Source organism: Ptychodera flava, chromosome 10 (genome assembly GCF_041260155.1).
Source record: "Ptychodera flava strain L36383 chromosome 10, AS_Pfla_20210202, whole genome shotgun sequence".
NCBI classification, from domain to species: Eukaryota; Metazoa; Hemichordata; class Enteropneusta; family Ptychoderidae; genus Ptychodera; species Ptychodera flava.
In genome coordinates, this window is record NC_091937.1 from 34,858,960 (window position 1) to 34,882,692 (window position 23,733).

The window sequence follows — 23,733 nt, forward strand, 5'->3', positions numbered from 1 at the left end:
TATGACTACACAAAATTAATTAAAGCATATAAAAATTAATTAAAAGAAACATAATATTAATTCGAGGTGCTAGTAAATTAATTCCAGTCTACATAAAATTAATTCTAACATACTAAAATTAATAAAACATAATTTTGACCAGAACGGGCCCTCATACTGTGCAGCTGTGAGCACGCGCTGCCAGACACAGCGACTGTCCGTTTTTGCAAGTATATGAATATTCATAAGGGTAGTGACCTCAAAGAAACACATATCTAACTGGGCGGAAAGAATATTACACTATTAGCCAGTAGACCTATATATGCGGTATGTTATTATTTTTCATTTTTGATTTTATTTGGCTATGGTACTTGTCATTTTTTGTTTGATTAACGGATGTGAGGAGTTCTGTAAAGTACCCGGATCAGGCAGAAATCCGACCGGTCGCTTGCAAGAACGTCCAGACCCTGGGATTCGCGTCGCGTCTCTGAAGGGCGCACGCGTGTTCCAACAGGGAAGAACGCGAATCGCAGGGTCTCTGCCAGACTAGCCTGAGGTCAACGGTTCATAGACCACTTTCCCGGAAGTAGATTTCAAAACGAGACTACGCGCACCGGGGTGTTCCGGTGTATGCGCTGCTGTGGTCGGTCTGAGGCGGAAAAAACCTGTTTCTCGGAGGAGGGAGTTGGAGGAAAAGAGTTTAGACTTTTCAAAAATCAAATGATAATCATGTCAAAATATAAGGCTGACATACCGGTCATTTTCATCATAAACGCTAAAGAATATTACATAAATTCTAACACTACGAGTGTTCAACGCTATGAAAGCAAATAACACTTTATACGTATCGGAATCTCATTTGATCACAAAAAAGAGCAGGCTTTCTTAATTGATACTTGAGAAATAATCTCTTTGGAAGAAGTAACTATACCTTCACAACACGAAAAAAATGCTAAAATTGAAGGGGTACTTTTCAGAAGGAAATTACCGCAAGCAAGACAAAAGTTTAGATCGAGGATGTACCCAGGAGTACTTGCGTGGATGGGGGAAGGGCGCTACGCTGGATACTTCCGCGTCAGAGTCTTCAATTTCTCATCCTCGAATAGTACAGTGTCATCAGCAACTCTAAGTAACAATCTGAGTGTTATTGTGATTGAATGTAGAGTTGTCGATGGCGGCAGTAAAACTATTAGGATCGGGACCGACTGGTTGAGCTTATAGTATACATGTAGACAATTCACAGCACGGAGTGATGACAGAGGCTCTGCTTAAACTACCGGTAAGTCCATAAAAACTAGTCCAGCACCTCGACACTCACACTGCATTTACGGAATTTACACATACATAAACAGGCTTTTCATGGAGGTAACACACAGATTGGCTGTTAGAGCAGAAAATTAGATTCCACAAAAAACAGGGGCAAAGAAGATTATATTGACCAGCGAAGATGTAAACATGTACATTATTTTGAAATCCAAAACTATTGTGTAAGATTGTATGAAAGTAGGGACGCATTATTCAAAAACCATAAGCGTTGATTGACATGCACAGGTAAACTTGATTTTTCCCCCCTAAGAATATAGATTTGTACAGTGTTCAGAGCTAAAGGAAAAATGTACGTAAATCAACTTAGTTGCCCTAGTTATAGATTCATGTTCTCAAACATTAACCTTTGATTCAATTGATGTGATGAAGTAATTACCTTTTTGTGTATACGTTTAGCAAAGATCAGACAACCATGAAAGGCATGGACTTATCGAAAACTCTGTGACTGTGTATGTGTATTTGTATGACATACGGTGTGAACTAATAAATTTCTCAAATAGAAATAAAATATGGTATATTTGCATTTTTATTTTATTCAGGTGCAGTATTCCTCATGATCTGATCAGTTAACTCATACTCAGAGGCATTTTACCGGCAGTTGTGTCCATGAGATAGCATTGGTATTGTGGAGCCCTGCCAAGATACGGTTTATACTTCAGTGACACTGTAATTAGAATCAGTGAATCTAGGTAACTCCTGATCATGGCAGAGGCTCCACGGGCATGCACCATCAACCCACTAAACATCTTGTTTGGAAACCTTGCAAAAAGCTTGAATGAGGATGATGTGAATGAAATGAAGAACCTACTCAGAGATGAACAGGTGCCAGAGGTAGACATGGATAAGCTTAGAAGTGCATTGGATGTCTTCCATCACTTAAAGAAACATGGTGATATAGATGACAATAATTTAGATTTGCTTCTACAGTTGTTTGAACAGATGAAAAAAGAACCACTGAAAGAAAGAGTACGCAAATTCCAGAGAGACCATAGTGCTAAAACTGGTAAGTATGTGAAGCATCAATCCCATGTACGTGTAAGAGAAGTTTCTTAGGTGAATGTTTATCAACTAGTGAAGAATTACATGCAGTGCTTAAACGATGCATTATGCTCAAGACCTGATCAACACCAGAGCTATCTTGGTTATGCTGTTAAAGCTTATCTGAGGGTAATATTGATTCAATTAAAAGAACCTCTCAGGTAATGTTGAAGTGTGATATATTTTAGTATTGTCCCAGGGTTCTTCAGTCTTACAAATTGTGCTATATTCGTTTTTCATGGGAACTATCTACCTCAACAATGAACTTCAGTTATTCTCTTGATTTTTTCCAAACTTCCATTCTTGTGGTGCAAATTGCTGAAAAAAAGGACATGAAAATACCAAGGATGAACAATCTGGACAAGAAACAAAGCCGCAAAGCTTACCAAGTAAGTCAGTCCACAAATGATATAAAGGACTTTTTTATTTTATCCAAACAAATAGTTGGAGGGATAATATGTTTGATATTTTTTTATTGTTTTTCTACAAGAAACCAAGAACTTTTTTCCTTCTGCATTAATTATGTTGCAATTCAAAGTGTTAGTCTTGCCAGCACAAGATACACAATATGCAATGTTATTGTTGACAATTGTCAATTTAGAGGCTTGACAAAAATTTAATTGTCAATAGTATCATTGAATGTTATACTCGTACGCACAGACAGTGTTCACCAATCAAGGGCATTCAACATGCTTTAGGGGGTGAAATAGAAAATGCATTTTGCAAGGCAGAAGAAGAATTGTGTAAAACAAAAATGTATATGTAGTCGAGCTCTATAATACAAGTCAGACCATGCCTACAATAGTTCAAATTGTGGTTTGAAGAAACCCAGAATGACAATTATTGAACTTACAGTACTATTTCCATTGGATTTTAATGAATTACACACTCTACATCCAACACTACCTATATCAATCCCTTTGTTATTTTATGCCATGTAATTAACTCTAGGCCAATTATAACAATTGAATAGTGTATGATGAATTAAGTTGCTTTTTTGCAGTTTTCATTTAGGTTGAATTTGCTAAAAATGAACCCATACCCACTGACAAAGAACTTTGAAATCTAACTTCCTTACACACTCATCCATTAAATGAATGTGAACAAAGTTGCAAGTACTGCTGTAGGTGCATTTGAATTCGGAATGGCCTTTTCCATGCACATGAGTATACATACAAACTTCCCTTGGCTTTTGAAATGTGACTGGATTGAATTAGGCAAGGTTTAACCTGCAGTTTGATGGTGCTACTACAATTCTAACGCTTCTCTCCCAGGGTTACTTACATAACCATCAGAGCAAGGTAGTGTTTGTGTGCTGCCAATATGTGGCATGATGCACAACCTTAACTTCTGACAAAGTAAGCGTCAAATGATAATATAACAAGGTGCCCCCTTGGTGAACCAGGCCCATGACCTGACCTTATTTTTATCTGCACTAACCCTTCATCAACTGCCCATCTCCAAGGGCATGAACAAACTGACAAAAATCTAACAGAACCACAGCTAGCCTGTCGCCGAATATCAGTGATTTTTTTCTAAATGTCTGGCACAATAATGGCTCTACCATGAAATCTTCGACATACACATACTAGGAGGCTGGTTCCTACCGAGTTAGCAAGTTATCACGAAATATGAGAAGCAGGTAAAAATATTCATATGCATGTTTAGGCAAAGTTGAATTAATGACTGAGCAAATAATTGTGAAAACAGGGTCAAACATTAAAAATTCATAAACAATTTGTCCTCAGAATTTGAAACTCTTTGGAAATATTACTGGTTTGATGCAAATTTGAAATTATTCGAATCAAATCAATTTGATCAGTAATGTACAAGTAAGCAAAACAATTGTAAATAGAGTCAAAATGATTCTACACTCAGACAGCACTCTCTTTTTGACTTCAGTTTTTGCTAAAGATGTCCGTAATCTATTTATTTGAACAAAGTTTATGAAATAATGAATATGCAAATGAGCGGGGTATTGTCAAAAACAAACAATCTCTCTAACTAATTAAAGGCCCTATTGTCTATTTTCACTGTAAGATGACTACTATCACTGCAAGAATGTTCTAATTACATTTTAGCTTTCTAAGTGTAGTAACAAGTGAAAATTTATGTAATTTCTGCTAAAGCACTCTGGTATTTTCACAAGTTGTTCAACGGGAGGCACACTGCCACAAGGTAGCAATATTTTTTACTTTCATTTAGGTGTGACTCATCAAAAACAGAAACAATTGGCAAAATCATGCATGACTTTTGAAATGGCTTTGAAAAGTTTTGGGTCATAGAGTTTCAAAGAGGGTAGGTTGAGTTACTGAAAACACTTTTTTTGCTCACGTGTTGATACACGTGAGCATATGTCGCAGCGATGTCCGTCTGTCTGTCTGTCTGTCTGTGTACTCAATATCTCAAAACGGCTCATCAGATCAGAATCAAATCTGGTACATAAATTTAGTTTGCAAATGGTGTGGCTTGCTTACTTTTTGGACACCGTGGTGCGAAGCACCAAAGGTGTCCTATGTCGCCACAATGTCTGTGTGTGTGTCCGTCTGTCCGTCCGTCCGTCTGTCCGTCCGTCTGTCCGTCCGTCCGTCTGTCCGTCCGTCCGTAGACAGATTTTGTTCCACTCATAACTTAAGAACCCTTAGGTCCAATGTCATGCAATTTGGTATTTGGTATTATCATGATAAGACTTAGATCTGATTAGATTTTGGTGGGTGTGGCTTATTAATTAATTGCTCATTTGCATATTTTATGACTTTTTTCGTTCACGCAGATATCTCAGAGACGCCTGGAGCGATTTTGTACAAACTTGGTAAAGGGATGGTACTCTACCTCATACAGATGCATGTTGATTTGTTTCACAATGCGATCAAATTTGGCCGTGGTAGAGGACTTTTTAGTTTTCACCTCCATAGACTCCCATGTATAAGGCAGACCATAGACTCCCATGTATAAGGCAGACCATAGACTCCCATGTATAAGGCAGACCATAGACTCCCATGTATAAGGCAGTCCATAGACTCCCATGTATAAGGCAGTCCATAGACTCCCATGTATAAGGCAGTCCATAGACTCCCATGTATAAGGCAGTCCATAGACTCCCATGTATAAGGCTGTACATAGACTCCCAAGTATAAGGCCAAGAAAAATAAAAATTAGTTTCTCATCGTATTCATATTGCAAAAAGGATGCAGTGACACAGTTTTTAGTCCCCACAGATAAAGTCCAGGGGGCTCATAGATTGGGTCATGTCAGTCTGTTAGTCCATCCATGTGAGTCCATCCGTTCACGCAGATATCTCAGACGCTTTGACAAAATGTCATGTGACCTTTGACCTCAAATATACATATTTGTCCATAACTCGGTAACCACAATTGCTAAACCTTTCATATATGGTATGATGGGACACCCTATGATGCCACATATTGTACCTCATTAATTATGTGCATATCTAATTTTGAGCAAGCCAATAGAGCTAGAGGTCTGATTTTTGGTATATATGGATAACTTAGCAATACAATTTTTTTGACAAATGTCATGTGACCTTGGTGACCTTTGACCTCAAATATACATATTTGTCCATAACTCAGTAATCACTAATGCTACACCCTTCATATTTGGTATGATGGGACACCTTATGACGCCACATATTGTTCCTCATTCAGGGTTTGCTCTGGCTACTCAAGCTGATTAGCCTTTTTGGCTAATACAGTGTGAACACAAGTAGCCAGATTTTCTTTTGAGAGGTGAGGTCAAGGGTCACACACATTCATCTCGAAGGGTCAAAGGTGATATCATTAAATACTCAAGAGTAATGACACACTCCAAACAGTGGCGGCGCTCTCACTTCCGTTTCACTTCTGCTCCCGCTTTCACCACTGCCACGGTGGCAAAAATGTGGTGATTTACCACATTTTTACGAAGTTCACTTGATAGCAAATTTCAACAATGTCAAGCTCTGTATGCTATATTTAATTTCAAAGTCAAAGAATAAAGTATAAAAGATGTCTTTATGTTGGTTTTTATTGTATATTTGCGAAAATCGTTGGACCTACTTTTCGTGGGTGAATGTGTCTGATACAATAACGTGAGTGAAGGGTGGCACCGAAGCAGACAACACTTACGGCACTTTCATTTTTCAACTTACCGCTTAATAACACACTTTGGAAAGTGAGCAAGTACAATGAAACATGATCACATCTTGAAAACTGCTGCCAGGTAATGGCCAGCATTGAAATGAACTTTACGGGTGATAACATAAAAATTATTCTTATATAAACTTTCAAAACTAGCAGCACTCACTGATGAGGAAAAAACTTTTGTGTCTTTTGTGTAAATACATTTTGAATGGCTGTATTTAAACTTTATTTCATTTTATTTAAATTTCTATCATTACTTTACTAAATAGCAAAAATGAAAGTCTCTATCACATGATACTCTCACATTGCCTCTGACACTCATTTAAATTACTGGTAAATAATCCGTGATATTTTGCGGCAAAACAAGACATTAGACATATGGACATAGGTTACGTTTATAGCTTAAATATCACTTTCATTTCTTTTCAGTGCATCTGAACGACACGCTTTCAAAGACTTGTGGCACGCCATTCTTTTTTCGCCGTACACAATATGGCCAAATGATTATTTCAATTGTCTTGTTTTAACTGGATGAATACGTATATCATTTGATCCAGACATGTTATTTGAAGGGATATAGTCGTCGGAGCTGCGCTTAAAGGTCGCATGGGACTCATACGACCAATGTAAACACTGTATCCAAGATACGATGGTGATTGATGAAAGTTAAAACATATCTGTCATAATCTACATCGTATAATTTCAATGTTACAGCTATGATGATGAGGTGCATCTAGATATCGTGCACGAAATGCATGTTTGTAAACAAGAAACTCGCACAGGCGCAGTTGCGAATACTGGTTCCTTTTGATAATATGTATTCGGTATTTCGGTATTTCTGTTTTCAGTCAAATACTAAATTTATCTATTGCTAGATTGTCGCATTCGATTTGGTGGGGATTTGGCCGAGGGGTGCAGAGGGCTAAATTTATTGCCAGGTGATTTGCTGACATAGTGGCAACATATAAGAATACAAAAAAATGTCGACAAATGTCAAAGTGTTGGGGATTCATACAATCTTATGTAACTAGAGCCTTCTTGATGGCGGCATCTTATTTCGTTCGAATTCGGTCGTCATTTGCAGTTTCTTTGTACATGGTTTTACTTCAAGCTATTTTCAAGTGTCGACCATGTAAAACGTAGTTTGGAAAAGGAAATTTGACGACGACTGTGAAATTCGTGATGTAAACTAGCTCAGGATAATATTTCATTAGTCATGAGGGCTACTAATTTTGTTTGCTCGAGAAATATGTCATGCGTCGCTTGCCCTTTTTCCCTTCCCTCTAACTCTGAGCCTACATTGACCATTTTGCAATCACCCTTGCTCGTAAAAGTAGCACAGTCTCGACATCGTGTCGATTGAGGCAAATGACATGGTAGTAGAGATGCTACGACTTGCACAAGAGGAAATAGCAAATTTCAGTGACGATACATTACTTTAGGCGTATGGCTGTCGTCATCGGAATGTGATGTGGTTGACATGTGTACGATTTGTTGAGTATCAAAGGAGGGTTTCCAATATGAAAATAATGATGACAATATGATTAATTTTTATCGATTTCAAATAAAACTGCCTCCAGTTACGTTTTTGGGAGCCTTAAGTTTCGAAGATATTATCATTTTCAAGGGATACTGTCTAGATCTTTATTAAAATAATGGGCATTGGTCCAATAGCGATATATGAGAAACTTAAAGTTAGAATCGAATATTCCTTAATGCAACATGTGATAGAAAATCACATTTCCCAGATTACTTTAAATATAAATTATTAGGTTTAATATTCCAAAAACCGAATGGGCGCCAAATGTACCGCTTGATGCTTTAGATTCTAAAACATTACATTGACGGTGTTTAGTTTGCAAAAAGGAAACATATGGCAATCAAGATTGTCCCGTATGCAAATCGTCATGCGAGATATCAATAGGCCTACATCAGTATATGCAGGGATTGACCGAAAATGCAAGTGTGAAAATCAAATAGGAAATTAGCTTATTGCCGAAATACGAATATGTTGATTAATACCGATTTCAACTAGGTATACCGATTTCCCGCAAAATATTACGAATTACGAATATTCCTATTTCTCATCTTTTGTATAGACTTCATCCATCCCTGTTGGATGTGGTCTCAAGTGACAAGAATAAGAAAATAAGATGAAAATAATACAGAAAAGAGAGCTACAATTACGTCTGCTGCCAATGTATTACGGCAGATGAGAGAAAACTCTATTCTTCCATTGTAATTTTCATGAAACTTGGCACACTGCCCAGTTAAAACAGATCAGATTTCATTATGCTATATATTCAGATACACCCCAGGCAAAGGTTTCAAAAGTTATGTGAAAATAGGCTTACTCGGCATTGTGTTATGTTATTGACAAAATTAGGGACCTTAATTATATTTTTAAAACTAGAGCGGTGACCTAATTTTACCTTGAAACCCCGCGTTCTGAAAATGACATTTTCACTTCACTTATTGTACATTCTCAAAAACAAATATTTATACATATGTATACATATTTTCTTGCCATTTCAAAGTTGCTGTCTTCACCTTCATCGGCCTAAAGTGTTCCACGTCCTCTGATGTCAAAAGTAAATGCTGATATACCACATGATTTTACTGCTAATGTGACCCAGGCCCTCGAGTTTTTCTCGAGGGTCTATGTTTGACCCCATTGAATTGTATTCAACGGACATACGAATACGGTGCCGTCCCTTTAACAGAGTCATTTTTTCGCTTCATCATCGGTGTCAAGAGAAGGAAAATGATACTTTTCCCGCAATTTGATTAAAATCAGATGTAGAGTACGGCGACGTCTTATTTATATGCGTACGCGGTATCGTCTCGCTGTCGCCCCCGTAGCCTGTAGGGATTGTTATACTACAATGTCTCCTTCCCGGGGTCTCCTTGTGAGTTCCAAACACTTTGTAGCACTTCTGTCTTGGTTTTTACGTTTATACTTCGGTTACGCGCGTCCAAAACTCGTGTTACCGCGTTATATAGTTGGTCCCGTAATTGTAAATCTAGGTCAATGACGTCTTGATATGACATCATTCACCTCGCCTGACATATTACAAAAGAATGACATTGCTAATATTCATGCGCCTTTATTATGCAAAGTCACCGGTGGCAGTGGTGAAAGCGGGAGCAGAAGTGAAACGGAAGTGAGAGCGCCGCCACTGTTTGGAGTGTGGAGTAATGATAACCAAATATTTCAGGTCTGCCACTTTCTCATCATCATATGTATCCTCAGTGCTGCTTTAATAGTTCAATAAAAAGAATGCTTCGTATCAAAACTCATGCATGACTATTGAACACCACTTGAACTTTCAAACGTCATCCAAAGACATTGTGAAGTACAGAAAAATACAGAAAAGAGTAACATCCTCAAGATCTTCATGAACGTGGCATGGCATGCCATGATCACACTGATATTGATACACTTCCGTGCATGGCCAAAAGACAGCAAAACTCAGTAACAATTTCCAAGCTAAGTAAACAGTGTTTTACAAAGCTGTTTTAAATCAAACTGGTTTGCACAATCCCTCGATATAGAAGTGACATTTTGGTGACATTTCAGCTTGAATTATACCTTGAGATAAAAGATAAACGTGAAACAAAGACATCATGTGTGCTGCCATTCACGTTCAAGAGCATGGTGTGAACCCATGAACTGGCATGTGCATTGGCTGCACGTAAAAGCAACTCTACTTTCCAAGATCAAACGGTCCGTGTCTTGTTAAAACAACAGCATAGCAGTGAAAATTGTAATGGTCACCGGTAAAACCGCTCTTCACAGATGAAAGGATGATCACTGAAAACAACTGAAATTGCCTGTTTAGACTTGGGCTATGACAACGTCCCGGGAAAACAGGACAGCGTGAAGGTGAACAATGGCGGACGTAACTAGAGTGGGACTATTCTATTTAGGTAACGGGGGACATTTCGGAGGGGCACAAGTACATGTATTGGGTATACGTGCCATTTTGCTCACGATACTATCACGGGAACTTCGATGTCCCATTAGCTTCTTTTATCTGAAAAGTAATTTTACCAACTTGTACGACCCATTATACTCTGAAAACAGTGGCAGGGCTTATACTTAGATGAGTACGATAGTACTATGGCGGAAGACTTCCCAAGAAGTAAAACAAAACACCGCAATGCAACAGAACATCGTAGAACAAAGTGACCGAACGTACAAATTTTGAGTCGCCAGTCTGGCGATTGTTCTGACCGTCTGAGTCGCCAATGAGTGAATCAATTCGCCATTTTGCCGTCTGGCGAGCGGTTAGCGCGAACACTGCTCATTAATTATGTGCATATCTAATTTTGAGCGAGCCAATAGAGCCAGAGGTCTGATTTTTGGTATGTACGGATAACTTAGCAATGCAATTTTTTTGACAAAATGTCACGTGACCTCAATGACCTTTGACCTCAAATATACATATTTGTCCATAACTCAGTAACCACAAGTGCTACACCCTTCATATTTGGTATGATAGGACACCTTATGACGCCACATATTGTACCTCATTAATTATGCACATATCTAATTTTGAGCGAGCCAATAGAGCTAGAGGTCTGATTCTTGGTATATAGGGATAACTTAGCAATACAATTTTTTTGACAAAATGTCACGTGACCTCGGTGACCTTTGACCTCAAATATACATATTTGTCCATAACTCAGTAACCACAAGTGTTACACCCTTCATATTTGGTATGATGGGACACCTTATGATGCCACATATTGTACCTCATTAATTATGCACATATCTTATTTTGAGCGAGCCAATAGAGCTAGAGGTCTGATTTTTGGTATATAGGGATAACTTAGCAATACAATTATTTTGACAAAATGTCACGTGACCTCGATGACCTTTGACCTCAAATATACATATTTGTCCATAACTCAGTAACCACAAATGTTACACCCTTCATATTTGGTATGATGGGACACCTTATGATGCCACATATTGTACCTCATTAATTATGCACATATCTAATTTTGAGCGAGCCAATAGAGCTAGAGGTCTGATTTTTGGTATATAGGGATAACTTAGCAATACAATTATTTTGACAAAATGTCACGTGACCTCGATGACCTTTGACCTCAAATATACATATTTGTCCAAAACTCAGTAACCACAAGTGCTACACCCTTCATATTTGGTATGATGGGACACCTTATGACGCCACATATTGTACCTCATTAATTATGCACATATCTAATTTTGAGCGAGCCAATAGAGCTAGAGGTCTGATTTTTGGTATGTAGGGATAACTTAGCAATACAATTTTTTTGAAAAAATGTCACGTGACCTCGATAACCTTTTACCTAAAATACACGATTATGTCAATAAATAAGTAACCACAAGTGCTATGTCCTTTATATTTAGTAGGATGGGAGACCTTATGACAACACATGCTTTACCTCGTTAATTATGCCCATATTATATTGTGGGCAAGCCAATAGAGCTAGAGGTCTGAATTTTGGCATATATGGATTAATTAGCAATACAGTGGGTTTTTTTCAAAATGTCACGTGACCTTGATGACCTTTGACCTTGAATATGCATATATATGCATAACTCAGTAACCACAAGTTCTTTACGCTTCAATTTTGATAGGATAGTAGACCTTAAAATGTCACATCTTGTACTTCATTTATTATGCACATATGTATTTCTTGGCAGGCCAATACAGCTAGAGGTCTGATCTTTTTCCCCGATTTAGAACCATAACTTAGACATGCCTCTTGTTTAAAAATGGGAACAATGACATAGACCTATGTGTCCATAGATCTGAACATATACACTCCAGTGATACTTCTTAATGACCTCATTTCCCTGCGCCATCAAGACTAATACTCCTATTACAGGTGGGGACTATGTCATTGTCAATGACTTGTTACTTCTAGAATATACAGAATATTATCTCACATAGTGAGTGTCTGAATATTATTCTGAATTGTATTCCAAAGCACATTCTGAAAGGACTCTTCTGGAATATACAGAATATTATCTCACATAGTGAGTGTCTGAATGTTATTCTGAATTGTATTCCTAAGCACATTCTGAAAGTAACTCTTCTGAAAATTTCACATTCTTTGCCACTGCACCATCTCCCTAATACATACTGATGACCCACGGTGTCCACTCAAGTCTCACTTTGATTGCTCATTTGCATAATTAATGATTTTAGAAAAAAACTGATATATGTTGACAACGACTGCACCCAATTTGATGAGGTTCGCTACAAATGTTGATCATACCATAGTATATCAGCTTTGAAAGATATTAAGGGTTAACGTGAAAGATAATTACTAATTTGCATGCTTAATGAAATTTCCTAATTAGGAATATATATCTGAATTTACTCGATCAAAATTGACGAAACTTGGTATACATATTGAAGATACTATGATCTAACCTTATTGAAAGTCATAAAGCATTTTTACTTCATCCAAATCCTAATTTGCATATTTAATGAATTTTTGAAATTAAGGATATATATTTGAAGTTACATGACCAAAATTGATGAAACATGCTATGTACATTAAAGATACTATGATGGAACATTATAGAAAGTCACTAAGCATTTGAACTTTAGCCATTTCCTTATTTGCATATTTAATGAACTTTCATAATCGGGGATATTTATCTGTATTGACTACACCAAAGTTGACAAAACTTGCTATGTACATTAAAGATGCTACGATACGACGTTATGGAAAGTCATTAAGCATTTTTACTTCATCCAGCTCCTAATTTGCATATTTAATGAATTTTTGAAATTAGGGATATATATTTGAATTAACATGACCAAAATTCATGAAACTTGCTATGTACATTAAAGATACTATTATATAGGCTAACATTATTGAAAGGCGTTAAGCATTTTTGCTTCAGCCAATTCCTAATTTGCATATTTAATGATTATTTGAAATTAAGGATATATATTTGAAGTTACATGACCAAAATTGATGAAACTTGCTATGTACATTATAGATACTATGATAGAACATTATTGAAAGTCATTAAGCATTTGAACTTTAGCCAATTCCTTATTTGCATATTTAATGAACTTTCATAATCAGGGATATTTATCTGTATTGACTAAACCAAAGTTGACAAAACTTGCTATGTACATTAAAGATGCTACGATACGACATTATTGAAAGTCATAAAGCATTTTTACTTCATCCAGCTCCTAATTTGCATATTAATGAATTTTGAAATTAGTGATATATATTTGAATTTATATGACCAAAATTGATGAAACTTGCTATGTACATTAAAGATACTATTATGTAGGCTAACATTATTGAAAGGCATAAAGCATTTTGCTTCAGCGAATTCCTAATGTGTGTATTTAATTAACTTTCCTAATTAGGGATATATACTTGGATTTATTTATTAAAGTTGGCATAACATGCTATGTAAATGATGATTATACCAGGTTATACCACTATTGGAAGTCATTTCACACTTAAGTTTTCATGTCAGCTAATTTATAGTTTGCATATCTAATGAGCTTTCAAAGTTTGGAATATATAGTTTGAAGGACTTGCCAAAGGCAATTACACTTGCTATATAAAGTGTGTGATACAATGATAGCAGTCAAAGAAATTAATTATTTTATTTCAGCTAATTAAATATTTTGAATACTTAATGACCTGTAGAGTTAATCTGTGGTGAATATTGTTTATTATGTTGATCATAATACTTTCAATGAAGTTGAAAACATGTGGCAAAGGTTCAAATTTACACATAACTGCAATATATAAGCATCAATGTTGTGTACAGCATGAAGTAACTGTATTATCAGCAGGATTTTGGTCATTTTGGCGTGACATATGTTTCTGATGCATTATGTTTGGCATTCGATCCCCATTTGTCTTACTTAGATGTTAAATTACCATTAACACCGTGTTAGTCTATTGTCCAAGAATATATTGATCATGATAATTTGCCATGAAGGTCATAATTTAATTGTATATTAACTCTTTGATGTAATTGTTTTCTACAGGCTTGAATGTGAAAATCACTCATGTGCTTGAAGAAGACCTTAGTCTTCAAGAACAGAAAACAAAAATTGAATTAGTCGCTGAGATACAGAAAAATGAATTAAGAAAGCTGATTACAGATACATCAAAGGATTTGGTACAAGCAGTAAAAGACAATGATAGTGTCAAGAAGCAAGAATTAAAGGACTGTCTAAGTCAATTTCGTGCTATTTACAAGGAAATGTATCCTGGTTCTCTAGTCTTAGTGTTACAGTTTCTTACAGAAGAGGATTTACAGTATTTCTGGCAGAAATATAAGGATGGTACAGTGGAGAAGGGGCTGAGTGATATAATTATACCAACTGCCTTAAGAGAGAAAGCTCGAAATGCCGGCTACACCATAAGACTCCAGGTTGAGATAGATGAGAAACAGTTTATAGAAGTCAAACGTAAGATGCATGGTATGTCCCTGTCAAACAGATTTGAATATACCAGAAATATACATTTACATATTATATTAAAAGCAGATGCATGCATGAAAAAGAAAGAATGTCACTTTAAAGTTCTGGGCGTCAAGAAGCAGTTTACAAGCGCTATACATTTACAGGCATGACACAATGCACAAAACAGTACCTGATATGTATTAATTGCTTCATTCCAAAGCTAATTACACAAGTCAACTGTCATAATTTCTAATGGCAGCAATGTGCTTGATATATTGTTTAGTTTTCTTGCATGAAACTAATTAATGTACATTATTGCTTCCAATTGTAGTGCATTTGCAACTGGGTAAATACAATCTTTCATATTTTTCATTACTTCATAGAAATATCACGTTTCTTCAGCACATGACCTGATTTCCAATATGATGTTCAGTCTTGCATGTACTGAGAAGAGCCATGTGTATATAAAACAATCATATCACTTGTAAGCACAGTGTTTTCAATATTTTATACATTGCAGCAATATCAGCTTTTCCAGCAGCATACAGTACAACATGGTGCAGAGATACTCTGCGTGATAAGTGGTATTCCTTTGTCATGGATCAAATACAAGATAGACAACAAGCAAGTCATTTACTTGAACAGTCAAGCTCTGATCCTGTAATTCAAGCTCTGAGACAGGAAGAATTTTTCTTCCCTGCCATTGTATCCTTTTGGTTTGAGAATTCCTTTACCTTACCTCCAACAGTAACCAAGGCAACCGAATATGCTGTGATACACCATGCTGAGATGTACTGTAAAGAAAATGATGTAGAAGTGGAAAATCTCAGAGAAATTGTAAAAGCTAGGTTTAATGATATAGGGAAGCATCTGTATGAACACATTAGTGAGGAAAATGTGGGCAAATTATATCCATCATGGATTGATGAAAGTATTTCAAATCTAGAATCACACTTGTTTGGTTTGTTGACAAAGTCTGAAGATTTTTACACTTTTCCAGGCAAGTATGTATACAGTTACATCATAGCAGTGTATTTCAGTAATATCATTGCATTGTCACCCCATAATATTCCAATGTATATCAGGGAAGAGAGAATGAAAACTTTGCAAACATACTTGCCATATTGTTTCCCTTATATCACTGGGATTTTGGGTGACAAAGCAATGTGCTTTCTGAAAGAAGTTACTACATTCAGTACAATGCAAACTTCAGTTGATATTGATGACCTAGTAATGGTTGGTAACTGTTTGTTTGAATCAGAGAGGCCTTCTGTCTTTGCAAGAGACATTGAGAAACTGGTGGGTCAGAACCATACATTAGATCTGTCAACTTGTACAGGGATCTCCAATCAAAGTATACACTCTCTCTCGGTAATTTTACAGCACACTTCTATCATCAGTGACATTAAATTGTATTCCGAGATTGATGAAGCTTTTCTATCAAGTGAATTCAAAGAATGTCTGACAAATATCATGGGAGATCCTTTAGCTGTTGACAGGTGTAAAGTCAGAATAAACAATTCTCATGACTTCACTGTGACAGCCAAGTTGTTGAGAATTCTACCACTGCTATGTAAACATGCAACATCCAGATCTGGCAGTGACACAACCCAGCAACCAGTAATTACATCATTGACCATTTCAAGTAATGTAAGCATGTTGGAAGAGATACCCACTTTTGCCATGGAAATGTTTATAAAGGCATTGTCATGTATGCCACACTTAGAGAAACTAAGCCTCACTGGGTTGGGAGAAAAACTTTGTGAGCAGTTTCTACTCTGTTTGTCTAAAGAGACTGTCAGTCTGAATATCAACACATTGTGTTTAGCTGGAAATGACTTGTCGTGGAAGCATTGTAGATTATTATTAGATGCATTGAATGTGTTGCCATGTCTCACTAGTTTAGACCTCAGCAGAAACAGTATTGGCAGTTTAGGGTGTACAATACTGCTGCCCATAAAAGATGAAATTAATGTTAGTGTAGATGGCAATAACATAGCACATGGTTTACTTGAAATTCTATCGTCATGTACCTCCAGAGAACAGCTGCAGACTGCTGGTTTTAACACTCTTGAATCACTGGATGATGTTGCAGATTTAATGAAAAGTTTAGAAAGTGTGAGACACATAGATTGTACAAAATTATCAAACAGTCAGTTCTCAAAACTCTGTCAAAATTTATCACTACTCCATAACATTGTAAGCATTGATCTGAGTGGTATTGAGTTAAACCAACAGATAGTTTTGTTACTTAGTGAGAGACTGAAAAATTTAAAAGAGCTTAAAAAAGTAGATCTGAGTCAATGTATTGTTAGCAGGGCTGATTTGAAAGTTTTACTGCAACACATTTCTCTGGAAGTGACAGATTTGAATCTTAGTGCTACCAACATGTCAGGTCTTTTGCTTGATAGTTTGAAGCATTTCGAAAATTTGAAGCATCTTAATCTGAGTAACAACAATCTTAACTCATCTGACCTTGTTTTCTGGTACATACCCATGACGGTGACTCATTTAAATCTGAGTCACAATAATCTTTACAATGAGAACTTCAAAAAACTGAAAAATATGACGAAACTTGAAGAGTTAGATGTGAGTTACAATAAACTCGCATCAACTGATATACAAAGCATTTTGAAAGCCATTTCAACATCAGTCACTACACTTAACATCAGCCATAACGATTTGAAAGAAATGCATGAACCCTTTGAGCATTTAATACAATTGAAGCAGTTGGACTTGAGCAATAATGATCTTGACACTTGCCTGAATCTCTCCCTGTCATCCTCTGTAACAAAACTAGATCTGAGTCACAACCAAATAACAGATATTGGCCAGAGTTTTAATCATCTATCACAGTTAATACAGCTTAATTTAAGTCATAATAAGGTTAAGCTATCACTACATGATATACTAACAAATATGCCAACAAAAGTAAGGTATTTGGATTTCAGTTCTAACGGCATTGAAGATGTTGCTAATGTTGGTAATATTATATCCAGCTTTAATGACCTTCAGATAATTAACCTTGGCTCAAATAAATTTTTGGATATCGGTATTAAACATTTGTTGAACAAAGTTAAAAGCAAAGACATGGCAAAAATTAATGTGAGTCACAACTTTACTCTGATACCTCATATCATTGATTATATGCCAACAGTATCAATAAACTCACAGCAAGATGACTTACTACTCAGTGAAGTGGAGAGCAGTTCTATCTATGATCATTTGATGCAAGTTACAGACATTAATGTGTCTGGGTTATCAGAAGAGAAATGTTCTGGATTTTGTAAAAGTCTAATGATGTTAACAAATCTAAGCAAATTAGTCATGACAAAATGTTGTATGACAAATGTTCAGAGCCTCAGCACTAGTCTAAAACATCTCCATGCACTGACAGAGCTAGATTTAAGTAACAATCTGTTAGATGGTGCCACAATATGTGATATTGTGAGAGCTTTGCCAACTACGCTGATAAGTTTGAATCTGTCACACAATATGGCAGAACCGGAATTTAACCTAAAACATCTCACAAAGTTGGTGAGACTTGATTTAAGTCACAACAGCTTAGAGTTGCCGATGCACTCTATACTGTCAAATATTTCACAAAAACTTGAATATTTGGATGTTAGTTTTAATAAAATCAAAAATGTTGATGAGCTTGGTAGACTGCTATCTGACTTCAGTAAGTTGCATTGCATAAACATGAGTTCAAATAGCCTTGGTACCTTTGGTGTGCAAAAACTGTTTTCTGAAATAGAGAACTGTGATGCTAATTGTGACATTGATGTGAGTCATAATTTGTCAGGGCTGCAAAAAATCATTCCCCACATTACATGGCAACTCCCTATATCAGCTAGTTTACTTGATTTTGATAGAGAAAACCTGTCAATAAAGGATGAACAGTTGAAGATCTTGTTTGAAAACATTCCAAAGGTTACCAGTGTAGAATTCCACAAAATGTAGAGTGGTCTGATACTGATTACGAGAGTGTGTTTAATGATATATCACTGTTTCTAACATGGAAAGTTTCACAGTTCCTTTGTCAAAGCCAACCACTTGCCGATACTTAGCCAAAACTCTAAAAAACTTCAGTCAGTTGAGACATTTAGACATTAGTGGCAGTAAGATTGACAATAGAGGTGTTGAAGCAATTGGAAATTCATTACTTTTACTGAAGAGGCTTGAGTATGTAAATTTCAGCAACACCAATCTTAACATGAAAGGAGTGAAGATTCTACTTGATATTCATAGACAACATACTTGTCAGCCGTTAATTAATGTTGCCAATAATTTACATTACCTACCAAGCATTTTACCACACATTGAAGATCAATTGACTCGGTTATCAACTGAGGAATTATTAGATTCTCCTGAGTTACCTGTCCATTTTTTGGCTGGCATTGAACAAATTACAAGGTTGACTGTCAGTGAGAAACGTTGGGCTGACAAGGATTTCGTGCTGTTTATACAAGGGCTAAATCACCTAAACCTTGAGTACTTGGATCTTAGTCGTAATAACATAGGAGACAGTGGTGCAAAGAGTTTGAGTGAAGTGATGAGGTCAATGGATGGACTTACTCATCTTGATCTTAGTCATAATAACATAGGAGACAGTGGTGCAAAGAGTTTGAGTGAAGTGATGAGGTCAATGGATGGACTTACTCATCTTGATCTTAGTCATAATAACATAGGAGACAGTGGTGCAAAGAGTTTGAGTGAAGGGATGAGGTCAATGGATGGACTTACTCATCTTGATCTTAGTCATAATAACATAGGAGACAGAGGTGCAGAGAGTTTGAGTGAAGGGATGAGGTCAATGCATGGACTTACTCATCTTGATCTTAGTTATAATAACATAGGATACAGAGGTGCAAAGAGTTTGAGTGAAGGGATGAGGTCAATGCATGGACTTGCTCATCTTGATCTTAGTCATAATAACATAGGAGACAGTGGTGCAAAGAGTTTGAGTGAAGGGATGAGGTCAATGCATAGACTTGCTCATCTTGATCTTAGTCATAATAACATAGGATACAGAGGTGCAAAGAGTTTGAGTGAAGGGATGAGGTCAATGCATAGACTTACTCATCTTGATCTTAGTCATAATAACATAGGAGACAGTGGTGCAAAGAGTTTGAGTGAAGGGATGAGGTCAATGCATGGACTTACTCATCTTGATCTTAGTCATAATAACATAGGAGACAGTGGTGCAGAGAGTTTGAGTGAAGGGATGAGGTCAATGCATGAACTTACTCATCTTGATCTTAGTCATAATAACATAGGAGACAGTGGTGCAGAGAGTTTGAGTGAAGAATGAGGTCAATGTATGAACTTACTCATCTTGATCTTAGTCATAATAACATAGGAGACAGTGGTGCAAAGAGTTTGAGTGAAGGGATGATGTCAATGCATGGACTTACTCATCTTGATCTTAGTCATAATAACATAGGAGATAGTGGTGCAGAGAGTTTGAGTGAAGGGATGAGGTCAATGCATAGACTTACTCATCTTGATCTTAGTCATAATAAGATAGGAGACAGTGGTGCAGAGAGTTTGAGTAAAGGGATGAGGTCAATGGATGAACTTACTCATCTTGATCTTAGTCATAATAACATAGGAGACAGTGGTGCAAAGAGTTTGAGTAAAGGGATGAGGTCAATGGATGGACTTGCTCATCTTGATCTTAGTCATAATAACATAGGAGACAGTGGTGCAGAGAGTTTGAGTGAAGGAATGAGGTCAATGGATGGACTTACTCATCTTGATCTTAGTCATAATAACATAGGAGACAGTGGTGCAAAGAGTTTGAGTGAAGGGATGAGGTCAATGGATGGACTTACACATCTTGATCTTAGTCATAATAACATAGGAGACAGTGGTGCAAAGAGTTTGAGTGAAGGGATGAGGTCAATGGATGGACTTGCTCATCTTGATCTTAGTCATAATAACATAGGAGACAGTGGTGCAGAGAGTTTGAGAAAAGTGATGGGGTAATGGATGGACTTACTCATCTTGATCTTAGTCATAATAACATAGGAGATAGTGGTGCACAGAGTTTGAGTGTAGGGATGAGGTCAATGCATAGACTTACTCATCTTGATCTTAGTCATAATAACATAGGAGACACTGGTGCACAGAGTTTGAGTAAAGTAATGAAGTCAATCGATGGACTTAGTCATCTTGATCTGAGTTATAATAACATAGAACACAGTGGTACAAAGAGTTTGAGTGAAGGGATGAGGTCAATGCGTAGACTTGCTCATCTTGATCTCAGTCATAACAACATAGGAGACAGTGGTGCAAAGAGTTTGAGTGAAGGGATGAGGTCAATGCATGGACTTACTCATCTTGATCTCAGTCATAATAACATAGGAGACAGTGGTGCAAAGATTTTCAGTGAAGGGATGAGGTCAATGCATAGACTTACTCATTTGGATCTTAGATATAATAACACAAAATATAGTGGTACAAAGTCTTACAGTGAAGGTAATTCATCAATAACAAGCTTGGAAAAAAGTCAAGCTGCTTCAGAGGAAGGTAAAACAACATACAAGTCTGCCAAATCAAGTAAGCCTTTTTCTCAAGAAGGGCAACATTTGAAAGAAATGCCATATCAAAAATTGGAACATAAAGAACAAACTTTGCAACCATCATCTCCACAGCCTAGCACATCTGGCTATCTTCCTCCTACAGAAAAAGATCTAGCAAAATCGTGAAAATTCATCAAATGTAAAATACGGATGTTGTCTCAACAATCATACATATAGATGCTAGATATAGCACAAGAGTTATGCATTTTCAGCAGATATGTTTAAACCTGTTAATTTTCAGAATTATTCAGTGACCATTGATCAAAGGATTGTTGAGTTGTTGTGTCATTATACTCACAATATGGCTGTAATATTAAAGTAAAGTAAAATTTAGGTTGTGAAGATTCTGAGAAGCTATTGCTTTACACAATAAAGATGATTATATTACCGTGCCCTGTCCATCACAGCTTGATTGGTCGAGCTGAACCACGTGACTGCCCACAAATATACAGTAACGGTTTGCTTTCATGCCCATGAATATGAATAATATCGTAACCATAGTAGCTTTACAGCTAAAACGAATATTGTCATTTGTATAAAAATAATAATCAACCTTTACAGCTAAAACGAATATTGTCATTTGTACAAAATTCATAATCAACCACAAATGAAATGGAGGATTTGTCGGCCAAGTTAGATGCTTCCCCCCCCCCCCCCCCCCCAAAAAAAAAAATCTCGGGATTTGCAAAATTAGTGTAGCGCGCACTACTCACTGACAGGTTCCGGGGCTCCGTTGTCGTTCGCATGGGAAATTTTCGTAAATTTGATGGTTTTTCGGGATTCATTGATAATAGAATGTAAATAACAGACTCCGCACTGACCATTAACGTTTATTTATGGGTGCGGGCGAGAGGAAAGCCAAATTAACGGGCTCGGCAAGTCTCACCCATTAATTTTTGGCTTTCCTCCCGCCCTTGCCCATAAATAAACGTTAATGGTCAGCGCATCGTCTGTTATTTCTATAATGTCGATGATTTGCTGAAGGAGATGCTGACAATTAATTTTGATAGTCCAATGACATTCTTCTGATGTTGAATGTTGCTCACTATCATCTTAATTGTTTCTCCTTGTAATTGTGAATTATTAACCTTGTGTTGATAAACCTGCAATATTCTTGTGGAATGTTGATTACAGTAGTCCACAGTAAGTGAGGCTACCCACAATTCCCCTTGATTTGTTCACTCAGACATATTTTGCTAAAGGCTTTTTCAATTTTATCAGTTTCTTAACAATTTTAACTTACAATTTAAGTTCAGGATTATTTGTTAAAACTATGTTCCAAAATTATTGATTATGTTTAAAATTCAAGAGTAAATTGAATGAGAAGACGATGTTTGGAGGTGCTAAAAATTGCACACTTGTCAAGATAAAGTTATCAGCAACTAAGATGGTCTCATCATACCACCTGTCAGACATGCAAATTTCCTTTGTTACGAACATTAAAAAAAATCAATACCCTTTCTTTTGCCAACACAGATGCAACTTATTCCCTTAGTTTCCTGGAAAATATTGCATGTGGCTGTCAAAAATCTATGTCAACAAAACTACAAAATTGCAATCTCCTCTGCGGAAAGGGGTTGATTTCTCATTATTCACAGTGAGAAATCAGAAAATTATGATGATCAGAACTATGTTGCCAGAATTTTGAAATATTGACTGAGTTGTTCTGTGCACAGAAGAAATTTGCTTCAGTTTAGTGAGTGATCTCCGTGTGTACAGATCATGGAGAATTGTGGGTAGCCTCACTTACTGTGCAGTGTGGAGATGGTGAGGTATTGAATAAGTGACAATATTTAGAATTGAATGGCAGTTTTGCAGTCATCTAAAGAACAGGAATTATACATGAACATGTCAATACAAGGGTGTGTGGTTAGGAAGAAGAGCTATGTATTTCAAATTCAAATCAGAAAACTTTATTATCTCTTCTAGAGAAATTTACACTTGTAGTATTTTGTTTGATAATTTAGCTTTTTAGTGGTTACTACTTGGTATGTAAGTATATATATAGGGCAGTAAAAGAATGTAGACATCTTATGTTCAGTTGATGAGTCTCACATGTCATTCATGTCTTTGATTTCCACAGATTTTACTTGAAGATGTTTAATGTATACTTTGCATTTCATTAAACATTGATTTGTTCATTGTATAATATTTATGCTGTTTTGTTTGCGTAAGAGACAAGCTACATGTAAGTATACATGATGTAATCTC

General features: G+C 36.5%; 2 protein-coding genes across 2 annotated transcripts; both read left to right on the forward strand.

Moving 5' to 3' along the window:
* Window positions 1–649: 649 nt before the first annotated feature.
* LOC139142618 (uncharacterized) lies at window positions 650–18,898 on the forward strand. Its single transcript, XM_070712627.1, has 5 exons — window positions 650–1,258; window positions 1,845–2,308; window positions 2,673–2,732; window positions 14,516–14,953; window positions 15,456–18,898. Exons 2-5 carry the CDS (start codon window positions 2,008–2,010, stop codon window positions 18,896–18,898), a joined length of 4,242 nt encoding a protein of 1,413 aa, XP_070568728.1. The 5' UTR covers window positions 650–1,258; window positions 1,845–2,007.
* A 1,608-nt stretch (window positions 18,899–20,506) lies between these two features.
* Window positions 20,507–20,926, forward strand: LOC139141621 (leucine-rich repeat-containing protein 74A-like). Its single transcript, XM_070711213.1, has one exon. It carries the CDS (start codon window positions 20,507–20,509, stop codon window positions 20,924–20,926), a length of 420 nt encoding a protein of 139 aa, XP_070567314.1.
* The last annotated feature ends 2,807 nt before the right edge of the window (window positions 20,927–23,733 follow it).

Excerpts from the sequence above, each read along its gene's own strand:
- LOC139142618 (XM_070712627.1), top strand. The coding sequence starts at position 2,008 with ATGGCAGAGGCTCCACGGGCATGCACCATCAACCCACTAAACATCTTG. Across the intron at positions 2,309-2,672 it reads AGACCATAGTGCTAAAACTG|GACATGAAAATACCAAGGAT; the intron begins GTAAGTATGTGA and ends GCTGAAAAAAAG. Across the intron at positions 14,954-15,455 it reads AGTCAAACGTAAGATGCATG|CAATATCAGCTTTTCCAGCA; the intron begins GTATGTCCCTGT and ends TATACATTGCAG.
- LOC139141621 (XM_070711213.1), top strand. The coding sequence starts at position 20,507 with ATGGATGAACTTACTCATCTTGATCTTAGTCATAATAACATAGGAGAC.